Genomic DNA, 12,592 nt, shown 5'->3' with positions numbered 1-12,592 from the left:
GATTCTCTTTTAAGAAGTTTAAAATTTGATCAGAACAATGTGTAGTACACTAGACATATGAGCATGATATTTTGAATTAATGACATTTTCCATGTAGTAAATCAGTATTTGTGCATAATTATTTCTTTGTTCTGTCTTTGTTAATAGCTTGTTCTGTTTCTTTATTTAGCAGTTAAATATTTTTATGCAGTTTATATTCTCTTGTATAGCCTTTCTAAGCCAGTTAAGATCTATAATACAAGTTTAGTTTGATAAGTATTCATCTGTAAACTTTATTAAAATTTCAGTAGAAAAGTAGTAGGACTTGAAGTAGATGTTTGTAATCCATGAAGAGTGCTAGTTTGATTACATCTTTGTGGCTATTTATGGAATTGTCTGTGTACATGTTTCTAAAGAACTACACCATAAATAATCATTGGAAGCGAAGGTTTCTGTGGAAGACTCTCATTATTTCTTTCTAACTGCAATTAACTGCTTCCTTGTGCCAAGTGTAACTTCAGTCTTACGCAGAGAGAGTAAACAAAGCTTACTAAAACAGGATATTTATGATTATGTATTCAATTCATGCTTGATATGAAGTTCTCCGCTTGTAGTACAGCTGTTTGCTGAGTGTTTCACTGCAGCATATGTACAGTTTAATAAGAGTTGCTGCACCATAGTGCTTGTTTTTTTTTAGTTTGTTTCTTTGCTGGGTGCTTTATTCTAGAAGCCTGCACATCCTTGCTCTGTGTCCATTTGTGTTTTGCTATATGTTTGTCACATCCCGTTAACATAGGTAAACTGTTGGGCCTCCAAATTGCTTGTATGCATTTCTGCATGTTGATAGGCTACTCATCCAGAATTTCCCTTCCTTTTCTGTTTGAGTGGTGGCATAGGCTTCAGTACCCCCTCGATCCTGAATTGGATTAAATAGGCAGTTTAGAGAGTAAATGCTACTGTACCTATTTTCAGCATCGTAACTTTAGTTCTGATAGATGGAGCATCAGTGCAGGCTGCATTTTTAACAGTGTAGCCTTACTAGTCTGTACTTGTTTCAGATGTTGCAACTGTTATGACTTGAGTGTGTTTTGAACAGGGATCTGAATTTCTGTTTTATGACTTAAGACTGCAAGTCACTTTGGTTCCTTTGAATAGATGTGCCTTTAGTCATGAAAACTTTTTGTTTTATTTATTTATTTATTTTTACAGGACAGCCGTTCTGAGCATGAACGTCAGTATTTGTTTTGTCAAGCCTCAGGCATGGCAGAAATGACTGAACTAATCAAGTCTCCGAGGTAAAATGAACTTTGTCTATTTTATATATATATTTTCTTTTATTGGCCATAATGCAGATCACATTTGGTAAGACAACAATGTAGACTGCTGACTTGCTGCATCTTTTTAGTAATGTGTTTTAGCATTAATAATGAAATGTAATGGTAATGTAAAACTACTGTTTGCAGTAATTTTAGTATGTATTCCTGTATCTAACTTATCAGGACTTGGTATAAGAAAATTGCCCAGCTACCAGGCCAGATTATATGACGCTCTTGCTTTGCGTGATCGTTACTGCTTAGTCATAAACACGGATTTGTCTGCCCTTCTAGCCAGAATACAATAATTTTTATGTATCCAAAGTGGCTTCTGGAGTGTTTGCCATACGCAAGAAATATGCTCTGTCAAATGGCAGCTGTTTTCAAAAGTATGCTGTACTCAAGATAGTTGCAAGGGCATAATGTACCTGCAGAAAGATGCCTATACTCATGCAGCAGTCAGTTTGCTGCTTTGCCTGCAAAATGACCCATATAAAGCAAGTCCTTGTACAGCTGTTCATTTCCAACAATGTCAGACTTCATTTATTTTCACTGAACTTCTTGCCAGTATCCCTTTAAAAGTTTATTATATTGTACCCTGGAGATCCACTGAGATCTGTCATGATTGAATTCTTGCACCTGCAGACTCTTTCCAACTAAAAGCAGGTGCTAATGAAATAAATAGTAACTGTGCAAGTGCAAAGAAGATTACCATTTTCATACTTTTCAGTTTTTTGTTTAAGCCTGTTTTCTTAGTTTAAGCTACAAATATTTTAAGCACATGAATCTAGACATCTACCACTTTAAGAGCAGTGGAAGTTCTTTAATTAACGATTAATACTTTTTTGTATCCCCTAGCACCCCAAGATCACAACATTAACTTTAACATGCTCCTTTCCAGCCTTAATTTGTTAGTGTAAAGCCTAGATACATTACACTTAATAAAAAGTACTTTTTGTCACTAGTATATACAGCAGCCACTGTTACAGCACCCCTACATTACATTGTATGAGTGCATACTCTACAGAGCATTTTACTGGATAACATACAGTTTACTTAAAGAAATGTTTATATATATCTTAACAAAACTGATTTACTTAAATTACTAGTTTGTCCCTTCAGTGCCCTCCTAAACATGAGTGACATAAGGTGGGACTTGTGCTTTTACATTTCTTCCAGTGGCTTAACATAATCAACAGACTGTCTTTTTCATCCACTACAACTGTAGAACCACAGTTTGTGTCAAAAAGACGTGTGATGCTTTACACTTCTCACAGTTATCTACTAGTTTTACATTGTTGTTTGTCTGTCTTCCTGCTCCTCGCAATCTATCTCCTTGCACACCAGTCTCTAGTTCAAATCCAAAATATGGCTGATTCTTCTGGTCATTTCATGCGCTTTTTTATGTCACTCAAGGATTTTTCTTTTTAACAGTGGAATTTTTTTTAAATGGCAAAATCTCTGTATAGGTTTTGTCTGAAGATTGAGGAGGAGTCCCTTTCAGTTTGCAGGTTTACTCTTTTTGCCTAAACTTTTTCTTCCTTAGCCTGTTCTGCTGCAAAAAGGTATTTGATCCACTTGAAAAAATATCCTGAAGAACCTGGATATACAGCATCTTGAATGTCACATCTGCCTCTTACCATTCCCTGATTTTTGGGATAAACTTGTTGCTTAAAAAAATCACTTTATAGAAGCACTCGTGTCCACAGTTTTAAATATTTTCCCTTCTTCTAGAGTTTTGTCAGGCAAGGCTGCATCTTTACTGATGTAGGCCTCTGCTGCTTCCCGCTAGCCAGATTTGGAGCATTCAAGAGATGTTCCGTGTATGTTAACTAATCTTGTGCTGGAATCACCAGTCTGGTGGATAATTAGTACTTTCATAAAATAAATGTAGTCTGTTCCTTCTTTGTTCTGTGGTGTACTTTAGGTTTTCTCTGTGTACTGCATCTTCCGACTCCACTATGTTTTTGAAAAAGTTGTTCTTGAGTAGATGTTCATGTTTGGCCAGTCTTTCCATAATTTCAACCTTGTTTTTTTACAGCTTTTTATTTGAATAGCTACTTAAAGCTGAGAAGCAGAAGTGCCAGTACCATCCAATGAAGCAGACAACGATTGTTTTAGCGCTTTCAATCACTTTTAATATTTTGTGACCTTCCTCAGAAACAAACTTTTGTAATTGACACTTCTTTAAATACTCCTACACAGGAAGTTACATCACTGCTTGTCATAGACTTTACGATTAAATACATATGAATTCATATCAAATCCATTAAAAATTATCTAAATATATGCTGAATAATGTACAAAACAGTTTTAATTACCTATACAGTAAAAAACATTTTAGATTTATTGTTTCATTTAATCCTGGGGGCATGTCGGCTCCCAGGTGCAATTGCCAATAAGCCTCTTTGCACTCTAATATGTTATTTAAATCCCCACCAAAACTGATGTTATCCACTTTGTCCAACACAAAGAATTCAAACTTTTTGAATTCTTGTCCAACACAAACTTCCTGTGTAGGAGTATTTAAAGAAGTGTCAATTACAAAAGTTTGTTTCTGAGGAAGGTCACAAAATATTAAAAGTGATTGAAAGCGCTAAAACAATCGTTGTCTGCTTCATTGGATGGTACTGGCACTTCTGCTTTTCTTGGTTTTTGCATCGTTCGTGGTGGTGCAGTTTAGCTACTTAAAGCTGCTTTATTTTTTCAACATTTCTGTCATTTGTTTTATGTATTCCTGCAGGATGCAACTTATTTTAATCACCTCTGAGTGCATTTCACTTGTATTCCTCTAAATTACTGGAAGCCATGTCCTGAACTATAGTTGAAACGTGAACTGCTTTTTGCTGAACAGCTGTTAGGTTCTTCCTATCCAGAGCTTTTTTCCCTCATTTTCTAGTTTATTGTATTTGTTTTCAAGTGTATTCTTTGCTGGCATCTATTAAGTGCAATTACTAGCCAGTAACTGCATTATATTCAAATTGATTTTTATTTGCTTTTGTAACAGTTGCTCAGGTTTTGTACTGCAGTAGCTCTAAGCAACCCACTGTTCAGTGTGCAGCCATCTTTGGTAGCTCCTCCTTATCTGTTATGTAAAGATAACATCCATACAGACATTCTTCCTACTACATCATTGCCCCTTCTCCACAGTATAATTGTCCAAATAGTTGTGAAGGAAGTTGTTGCAGGACATTATTGCACATGACATGTCTCTACCCCTAACTGACCTACTAAATGTAATACAAGAGATTTAGGTAATTTCACATTGACAGATATCACTCTCTCACATTGGCTGGTTATCTGTCTTTGTACTAGTACTAACAATAAGCTCATTTTATCCAAGACCAGACTAGAGGGTCTCCTAAAAAACAAATCTTGAAAAATATCTATAGTTAACCACCCAACCATTCTGTTTATTAATTACTGACTGGCTGCAAGAACCCTGTTCTTTGTAACACATCAGTAAACTTCCTAGCTTTGCGTATCACTTGTATCAACATTCAGAATCTGCAACCACTTCATTTGCATGATGTTCATTAGTTTCCAGATCAGGTCAAACAGTACAGTATACTACAGTATATTAAATCATGACCCAGGCTCATCCCTCATTAGGTTAGGGATCTACCTCCTCCTACAGGAGTGACCCTTACAACCCCCCCAATGGAACTGGGTTGTATCCCAGATCCCAGCAAATACTGTATTATGACATTTGTTCTAAATTTAAAGGAGAATATTGTGGGAAAACGTATGAACTGAGCTGTCATTTGCCATGGAAATAAGTGAGAGGTGACTATTTTTTGCAGCTAGGCTAAAAATGCTGTAGAGGCTATATGTAGCTGTTGGATGTTTTGTTTATGAACAAACTACACTGCCAAGAAATTTGGCTTGCGATTCTTAAGGTGTCCACTTCAACAGCCTCTAGTACAGTTTCTAAGTGTGCATTTTGCTGTAGAGAAAAGAAGACACAGTGTGGTATTTCACTTTGATCACATTTTTCTGATTTGCCATCCACTGTAAAACATTGGGATGCAGTCTCATTTCAGCAAAACCTGTAATGACTCTATTTTGTAGGTAGGTGGTGAAGAGCCAAACTTTGAGAGCATGGCCAAGAAAGTGGGTTAAGTGAACTAGAAACAAAATTGCCATTTCTGGAGAAAAGTACTAGACAGAAGGTGGTAGAAAGTTGAGTAGCATATAAAGTACAGTAGTAGGACTGCTGTAGTTTAGTTTTTTTATATCAGATGTCGGGTACTGGGTTTGAGGAACAAGACAATGGTATTCGCTGATAGTGGAATTGGTATATAATACAGTAGGTGGCAGTCTCTGTTAAGGCTGTGTAACATGTGGGCAGGGCATGTAGTTGCAGTTTGGGGGTTAATAGATGGACTTGTGCATTGTATTTTGCGAATCCAATAAAGCATCAAGTGTTGGATAGGCTTCTATACAAGAGACGGGAGGAGAACTGAGGGCATAATTAGAAAGTGCTCAAAAACTTCACATGTTTATATATGCAGTTCTTTAGCCATTATTCTAAATGCTTTGCTTCTCACATTGTCTTTTTTTAAAAAACTTTTGTATTTACTTCAGAATTCACACCAGAAAATGTACATACACGGATTTAGGACTATCTACCGAACTCCCACAACACCGAAACCAAAAGGGCCGAATGCACTTTAGCGAAAGTGTTTTTCACTGAAAAAGCACCTTCACTAAAGTGTAAAAAAAAATTTTAAATTAAAAAAAAAAAAACACAGAACTCACGTTTACGCAAGGGGGCAAGCCCCCCTGCACCCCCCCACACACACTCCACACTCCCCCTAAAAAGGGAATATTCCTTTATCCCCACTATGCCACAATCTCACCAACATACATTTCCCCATGGTTTTCTCTCTCTCTCCTTTTTTTTTTTTTAGCACACTTTTTCTCGGCTCGGCCGTTTCACTTTTGGTGAAACTGTTATTCGGTAGAGAGTACAGACCCCCACATACACATAGTATTCTTTCTTAATTAATAGTTTTATGGTTATTAAGGGCTGCTGTTCTGGCCATGAAAATAAGGTCTGTCTGGCAGAGAAGTTGCTGTACAGCATAGAGAAGACAGAGAACTTGAAGTTTCGGTGTAAATGAAAGCATTTTTAAATATATACTCGATTGAGGATGGTTTTCAATATATATACTGCTGAGTTACAGCTCAGGTTTATGCTTCTATAGATGTCTATGTTGCTGTTAATTCACACTGTTCCATTTGCCAGTGTTATAAGCCTGTATAGCTTATGTTATGGTCAGTTATTTTCAAGGCACAAACAAAGTAAATGCTGAGGAGGGTTATATAAAGAATATCAACAGTCCTGGATAGTTGCTGTTAGTAAACTGGTCCTTTTTAAGCAAGTATGCCGTATTAACCTTGTAGCAGTGTTTTTTTTTTTTTTGATGGGTAATGAGAGCTCGAGTAAAAGTGTAGTGCTTTGTTAATCTCCACAAGGACAGAAGTTTCTAATTTGTAGTCTGTATGTAATTTGTTTTCCTTGCAGTGAGTATTTGGCCATGCTGATGCCTCCGCCTGAAGAAGAAGAAATGTAAGTATGTCTCAGTGTATCATAAAAGTTCCCTTCTGAGACCATCTTTGTTCATTTGTTGCAAGCTGAATCACCATAATTCTTCACAATTGACTGTTTTTTTATATTGTAGTGCAAAACCCGTTGCGCCTAGCAGTGTTCTTTCGATGGCACAGCTGAGAACCCTGCCTCTCGGAGACCAAGTTAAAACACTCATGAAGAATGGTAAGCTGTTGCTTTTCGGCTAGAATGCTAGTATCTGTCCTTGGCTTTTTCATCAAATGAATATTTCCGTTTCCGTGATAGACATGAAATGGTGCAGATTTTAGTGCTTCTGCTTTTGTCTGTGTCTGGGAAGAAACTTCTACCTGCACAGTAAATATTGATTCTAATTGGAGCTACTACATGGGATTCACTCAAGGTCTCCTTGAACTTTTCATAGTACCTGCTTACCGGCTTGCATCTTTGTAAGAAGAGTGTTTGTGGTATTGTAGTAAGGGAGTCACTTGTACTGCTTTTCTAAAGAACACTCTTACCTGTTTTTGGTGACAAGTGTTTTTAATGCCTGTATAGCTAATTTCTAGTCTAACTATTGCTGAATCTTGCCACAACTCAGTGGGTTACCAAGGTAAGGTATTTCTGCCATTCCTATTTGACATTTAATTGCCTTACTGGATAACACTGTCCTTTTCAGTTTGCCCAGAACTTCCCTAACATGTTGAATGTGTTCTGTCAAGACTGACAGTAGAGAGCAGTATTGTCTGTGTAAGCAAAAGCATAGTCTCTAGTTCCTACCCTGATGTAATCTTCAAGTCTTTAGAAAGTTGCTGGAGCATTTTTCATCCCAATGGATTCCATATGACCCAAACTGGGTGAGAAAAGCTGACCTATTTGCCAGGTCTGGTGGCGTAGAGGAATAAAGCTGTGACCTGGTCCAGGTGGCATGGAGGAATAAAGCTGTGACCTGGTTCAGGTCACCCGAGATTGATTAGAGGCACAGCAGCTTGATGAATTTGGCAGGAGAGGATGTGTACCCCTCTTCCTGGTGGGAAGGATGATGATCTGGTGCTGTCCATTGCTTCAGCAGTTTGAAGAGGCAACAGTGCAAGAGATGGTCCTGAGGGGTGGGTGTTCAGCTACCAGCCCACTTTAGCAGTAGCCATCTTTGAGTGTACACCATAACAAGCATCTCTACACGTTTTTGTTTTTTCAGAATGTCCAGAGTTTTGCCTAAAATCTTTGATCTGTTCCTCATAAAATTTGTGGTTTTCTGGCAAATCATTGCACATTGACGTCACTAAATAAAAGAAGTGAGTTTTGGACTTTATATCCTTCAGAAGAATGCATGGTAACATAAAACCTAGTCTTGCAACTTTCTAAAATTTATGAGAGCAATAATTAAAATCCAACTCTGATTTTAGGCCTTTCATCATCAGCCCCTCTTTTTCCCTTTTTTTTTTTTTTTTTTTTTTTTTTTACATGGGGTTGGGATATCGTGTTAACTGTCGCCAACTCTCTCAATTCAGTGCCACACTACTGCCTTCTTCAACACTTATGCCTGACTGTCGCAGATCTTCTTTCACACAGTCCATCCACCTCTTTGCTGGATGTCCTAGTTTCCTCTTACCTTCTTCCTGTCTGTCCCAAATCTTCCTCACCAGATTGTCTTCTGCTTTTCTAGACATGTGCCCAAACCACCGTAATCTGTTCTCTTTGATCTTTTCTGCATTTGGCGCTACTTTGGCTTCTGCTCTTCTGTCCTCATTTCTTTGTCTGTGCCACAGTGTGTGCATCCCACTACCTTTCTCAGGCACTTCATTTCCATCACCTCTAGCTTCTTCAACTGTTCTGCCTTTACTGCCCAGGTTTCTGTACCATACAGTAGTAATGGTCGCACCACTATCTTGTATACCTTACTTTTCAGCTTCTTTGGCATTCTTCTGTCATAGACTACTCCAGACATTCTATGGCAGTTGCTGCAGCCTCTCTGATTCTAGCTTTGACCTCTTCATTCAGACTGCCCTTCTCCTCAACTACCTCTCCCAGATATTTGAAGCTGTTTACCTGTTCCACTATCTTCCCTTCTATCTCTATTTTCAGCTTATTCTGATTTCCCCATTTTGCTGCCATTACCACCGTCTTATCTGTGCTTAGTTTCATCCCATGTGCCTTCAGATTTGCATTCCATTCTCTTATCCTTTGCTGAAGTTCTAGCTCAGAGTCTGCCTGTATTGCCACATCGTCTGCATATGGCAACTTTGTTGATCTGTCCCCTCCAACCTGTTTGCTACTGTAGTCCACCACCAGTATGAACAGCAGTGGGCTCAGAGCTAAACCCTGATGTACACCCACTCCCACTGGGAACCCCTCTCTGAGGCCAAGCACTGTTCGTACTCAAGTCATTGGGTCCTTGTACATAGCCTGCACTAATTCTGCACTAATTCTACAAATGTTTCTGGGACTTCAAACCACCGCAGTACTGCCCAGATCAGCTTTCTTGGGACCTTGTCATATGCTTTCTCCAAGTCTAGGAATGCCCAGTTGGAGTCTCTCATCATCTCTAGCTTCTTCTCAAGTATCTGTCTCAGTGCAAACATCAGATCAATTATGCTGCATCCTGATCTGAATCCAGACTGCTCATCTCCCGTCTTACATTTTGCTACTTTGTGTATCCTTTTATCAATCGCCCTCTCCAGAACTTTCATGCAGTGTGATAGGAGTTTGATGCCACTGTACTGCCCACAGTTGCGGATGTCCCTTTGTTCTTGTATGCTGGCATGAGTATACTTATTCTCCAGTCATCTGGGATATGCCTTTCTCTCCACACTGCTATTAGTACCCTCAGGAGCTATTTCTCCCCTCTCTCACCCAGCATCTTTATCATATCTGCTGTGACCTCATCTAAGCCTGCTGCTTTCCCTGACTTCATCTTCCTTAGTGCTGTTCTTACTTCTTCTAGGGTGGGCTTCTCTTCTTCTCTAATTGTACGCTGTTTCTGGGGCAGTACAGCTTTTGTGGGGTTTTCCTCATTCAGAATCTGCTGGAAATACTCCTTCCATCTGCCTTTGATGTCCTGTGGACTGGTGAGCAGGTTATTGCTGGCATCCCTTATGAAGGGTGCCTGACTATCTTCTTTATCTTTCTGCCTTTCACTTGCAACCTGATATCGTTTCTTTGTGCTGCTTACTAAGTTACTTTCCAGAAGTTGTCACAGTGCCTCCAATGCCATATTCTTTGCTATTGCAACTTCTTTCTTAACGTCTTTGTTAGCCAACCAGTAGTCCTTCCTAGCCTGGTCAGTCTTTTCTGTCTCCCACTTCTTCCTGCGCTCTTTCTTTCTTTTGATGACTTCCTGGACTTCTGCATTCCACCACCAGCTTTCCTTTTGTACCTTATTTCCATACCTGGCTCCGCCACATATCTTTTCTGTAGTCCTAACACATGCTGTTTTTAGGCGCTGACATTCTTTTTCAACTCCACCTATTTCCTCCTCTTCTTGGGGTGCTAGAGTCTTGAGTAATTCCTTGAGCTGTTGTACTTTCTCTTCAGTCAACTTCCAGGTCTTCAGCCTGGTCTCTGTTGACCTTAAAGCCTTCTCTGACCACTGCTTGCAGCTGACTGTGGCAACTAGTGGTTTATGCTGTGTGCCGAATGTTTCACTGGAGGGATGACTGTGCAATCATGGATTCTACCCCAGTGCCTTTTCCTTACTAGGAGGAAGTCTACCTGAGTTGCTTGTTGACTGCTCTTGTATGTAATCTTGTAACTGTCTCTCTTTCTGATCCATATGTTGGCTACTATCAAGCCATTTGCCAGGCAGAAGTCTAGAACGGCTTCTCCTTCTTTATCTCTCTTGTCCCACCCATATGGAGCTAGACAGCCCTTATATCCTGTTCTGTCTGTCCCGATATGTGCATTCAGGTCACCTATTTTCAATACCAATTCATGTTGTCCTGCTTTATCTAGTAGGTCCTGCAGCTGCTGTCTTAATGCACTGTTTTCCTCACTATCACAGCCCTGCTGTGGGGCATAGGCTGAGATTATGAATACTGCCTTATTGCACTGGAGTGTGACTGCAATGAGTCTGTCTGATTCAGATGATATCCCTTGCTGCCTTCTTGAAGCTTCTCTCACCACAATTCCTACTCCATTTCTAGCCTGCCCTCCACCTGAGTAGTAGACTCTGGATCCCAAGCTAAGTGGCTTTGCTGCACTGCCCTTCCATCTCATCTCTTTGATATATAGAATGTCCAGCCTCCTCCCTATCATCATGTCATCCATTTTAGGCCTTTGTTCCACCATTATTTTTGACTTTGTCCAGATTGAGAGATGTGGAGTGCTCATGAGCATGCACCTGCATCAGGGAGGGCATTGTCTGATCCCCCTGCCCAGGGAAGTAGTTAGGACTAAATAAGTCCTCATTGCCAGAACAGGCACCCACTGAAGCTGTCTTTGTGACTGCCAGCTTTGGCTAAATGTCACCATCATTAGGAAGTATCCAGAGAACATGGTAGACGGCGAAGGCTTGGTGTTGACAAGTTCAGTGGGGGCGGGGCACAATGGAGAGGAGCTAGCGTACCTTTCCCTTTCTACAAGTGTTAAAGGTACCTGCCAGTAACCATTGATCTTCGCCCAACTGCTCCAAAGCTTCTGCTTTTCTGAGTATGGAGTTAAAGGTCTGATTGTGCGACTGTTTAGTGTATTATGGTGTATACAGAAACTGGTACCGACATTCTGTTTTGGAAGTAGCACTACTGGTGATGCCCAGGGACTATTGCTTGGATGTTTGATTTATCCAGTGTCTTCTGAATGTCTTACTGCATCTTATTTATTTATTGAACTTGCTGTGGCCTTATTTAAGAAATTCATTTGGATATTAGGACCATTTCTAAGGCTTCGCTTAAACTCTTATACAAGCTCCCTCTAGCTGATCAGGTAGTTGTTTCCTTGAATTCCAATAAAGGATCATAGGAAGTTACTAGGTTAATGGCCCTAGGGCTTACAAGCCTAGACAAGTTCTACCCTTATGTCCACGATTAGCACCTATTGATGTCCTTCAAGGATGCATCTGCAGTCATAACATGTGGGTTGTCCTGCCTCAGGCAGCCCTTCGGTCGGCCGGATTCCAAAGTCTGGGTCTGGCCTCGGCTGATGTCGCACTTCACCCGGCGTCATAGCTTCTGGGGTATAAAGGCATCAACCGACGCCATTTTCCTCTGTCTTTCTTGCCGCGCGGTGCCCGAAGCAGAAGCTGTTCGCAAGTGCCGGTCGGTCAGATCCAGAGATTTCAGCTAACGAAGATTTCTAAAAAAGCTAAGTACCCCGTTGGGGACTCTTTCTTGCCTCAGCCGATGTCAGACAAAGTAAATAATTGTTTAACTTGTGGGAAACAAATACCTCATAAGGATTTCCACTCTTACTGCCTTCCTTGCTTAGGCCCAGACTACGACGTATCAGCTTGTTTAGCCTGTGCTTCCTTCAACCGACGGACACTTGGACGTCGGTCGGAGTTTGCAGAAGCGTTTTTTGGTCCCGCTTTTGCATATAAAATGCCGTCGGAGACTCCGACTACACATTTAGCCAAAAAACGCAAGGAAAAGGACCGACACTCGCGGCCCGTGGTTTCGGCTGAAACCACGGTTAGGCCTACCGCGAGTGTCTCGGTTTCGGCTGAAACCGAGTCCTCTGTTCTTCCTTCTGCCGAAAACATGCCTCCGACAACCGAGGCCAGAGAGGCCCCGGCTGA

At 40.3% G+C, this 12,592-nt stretch overlaps 1 protein-coding gene across 3 annotated transcripts in view; it reads left to right on the top strand.

Moving 5' to 3' along the window:
• POLR3E (RNA polymerase III subunit E) overlaps nt 1-12,592 on the top strand; it is an 892,447-nt gene that overhangs the window by 414,384 nt on the left and 465,471 nt on the right. For all 3 annotated transcript variants that reach the window (XM_044089628.1, XM_044089629.1, XM_044089630.1), the window contains 3 exons: nt 1,189-1,274; nt 6,823-6,867; nt 6,980-7,071. In XM_044089628.1, coding sequence (XP_043945563.1) covers nt 1,189-1,274; nt 6,823-6,867; nt 6,980-7,071 — 223 coding nt within the window. The remainder of the gene's footprint in view (nt 1-1,188; nt 1,275-6,822; nt 6,868-6,979; nt 7,072-12,592) is intronic.

This window comes from Protopterus annectens, chromosome 12.part0 (genome assembly GCF_019279795.1).
Source record: "Protopterus annectens isolate FY-2018-M chromosome 12.part0, PAN1.0, whole genome shotgun sequence".
NCBI classification, from domain to species: Eukaryota; Metazoa; Chordata; order Ceratodontiformes; family Protopteridae; genus Protopterus; species Protopterus annectens.
This window is presented reverse-complemented; position numbering and strand designations above follow the sequence as displayed.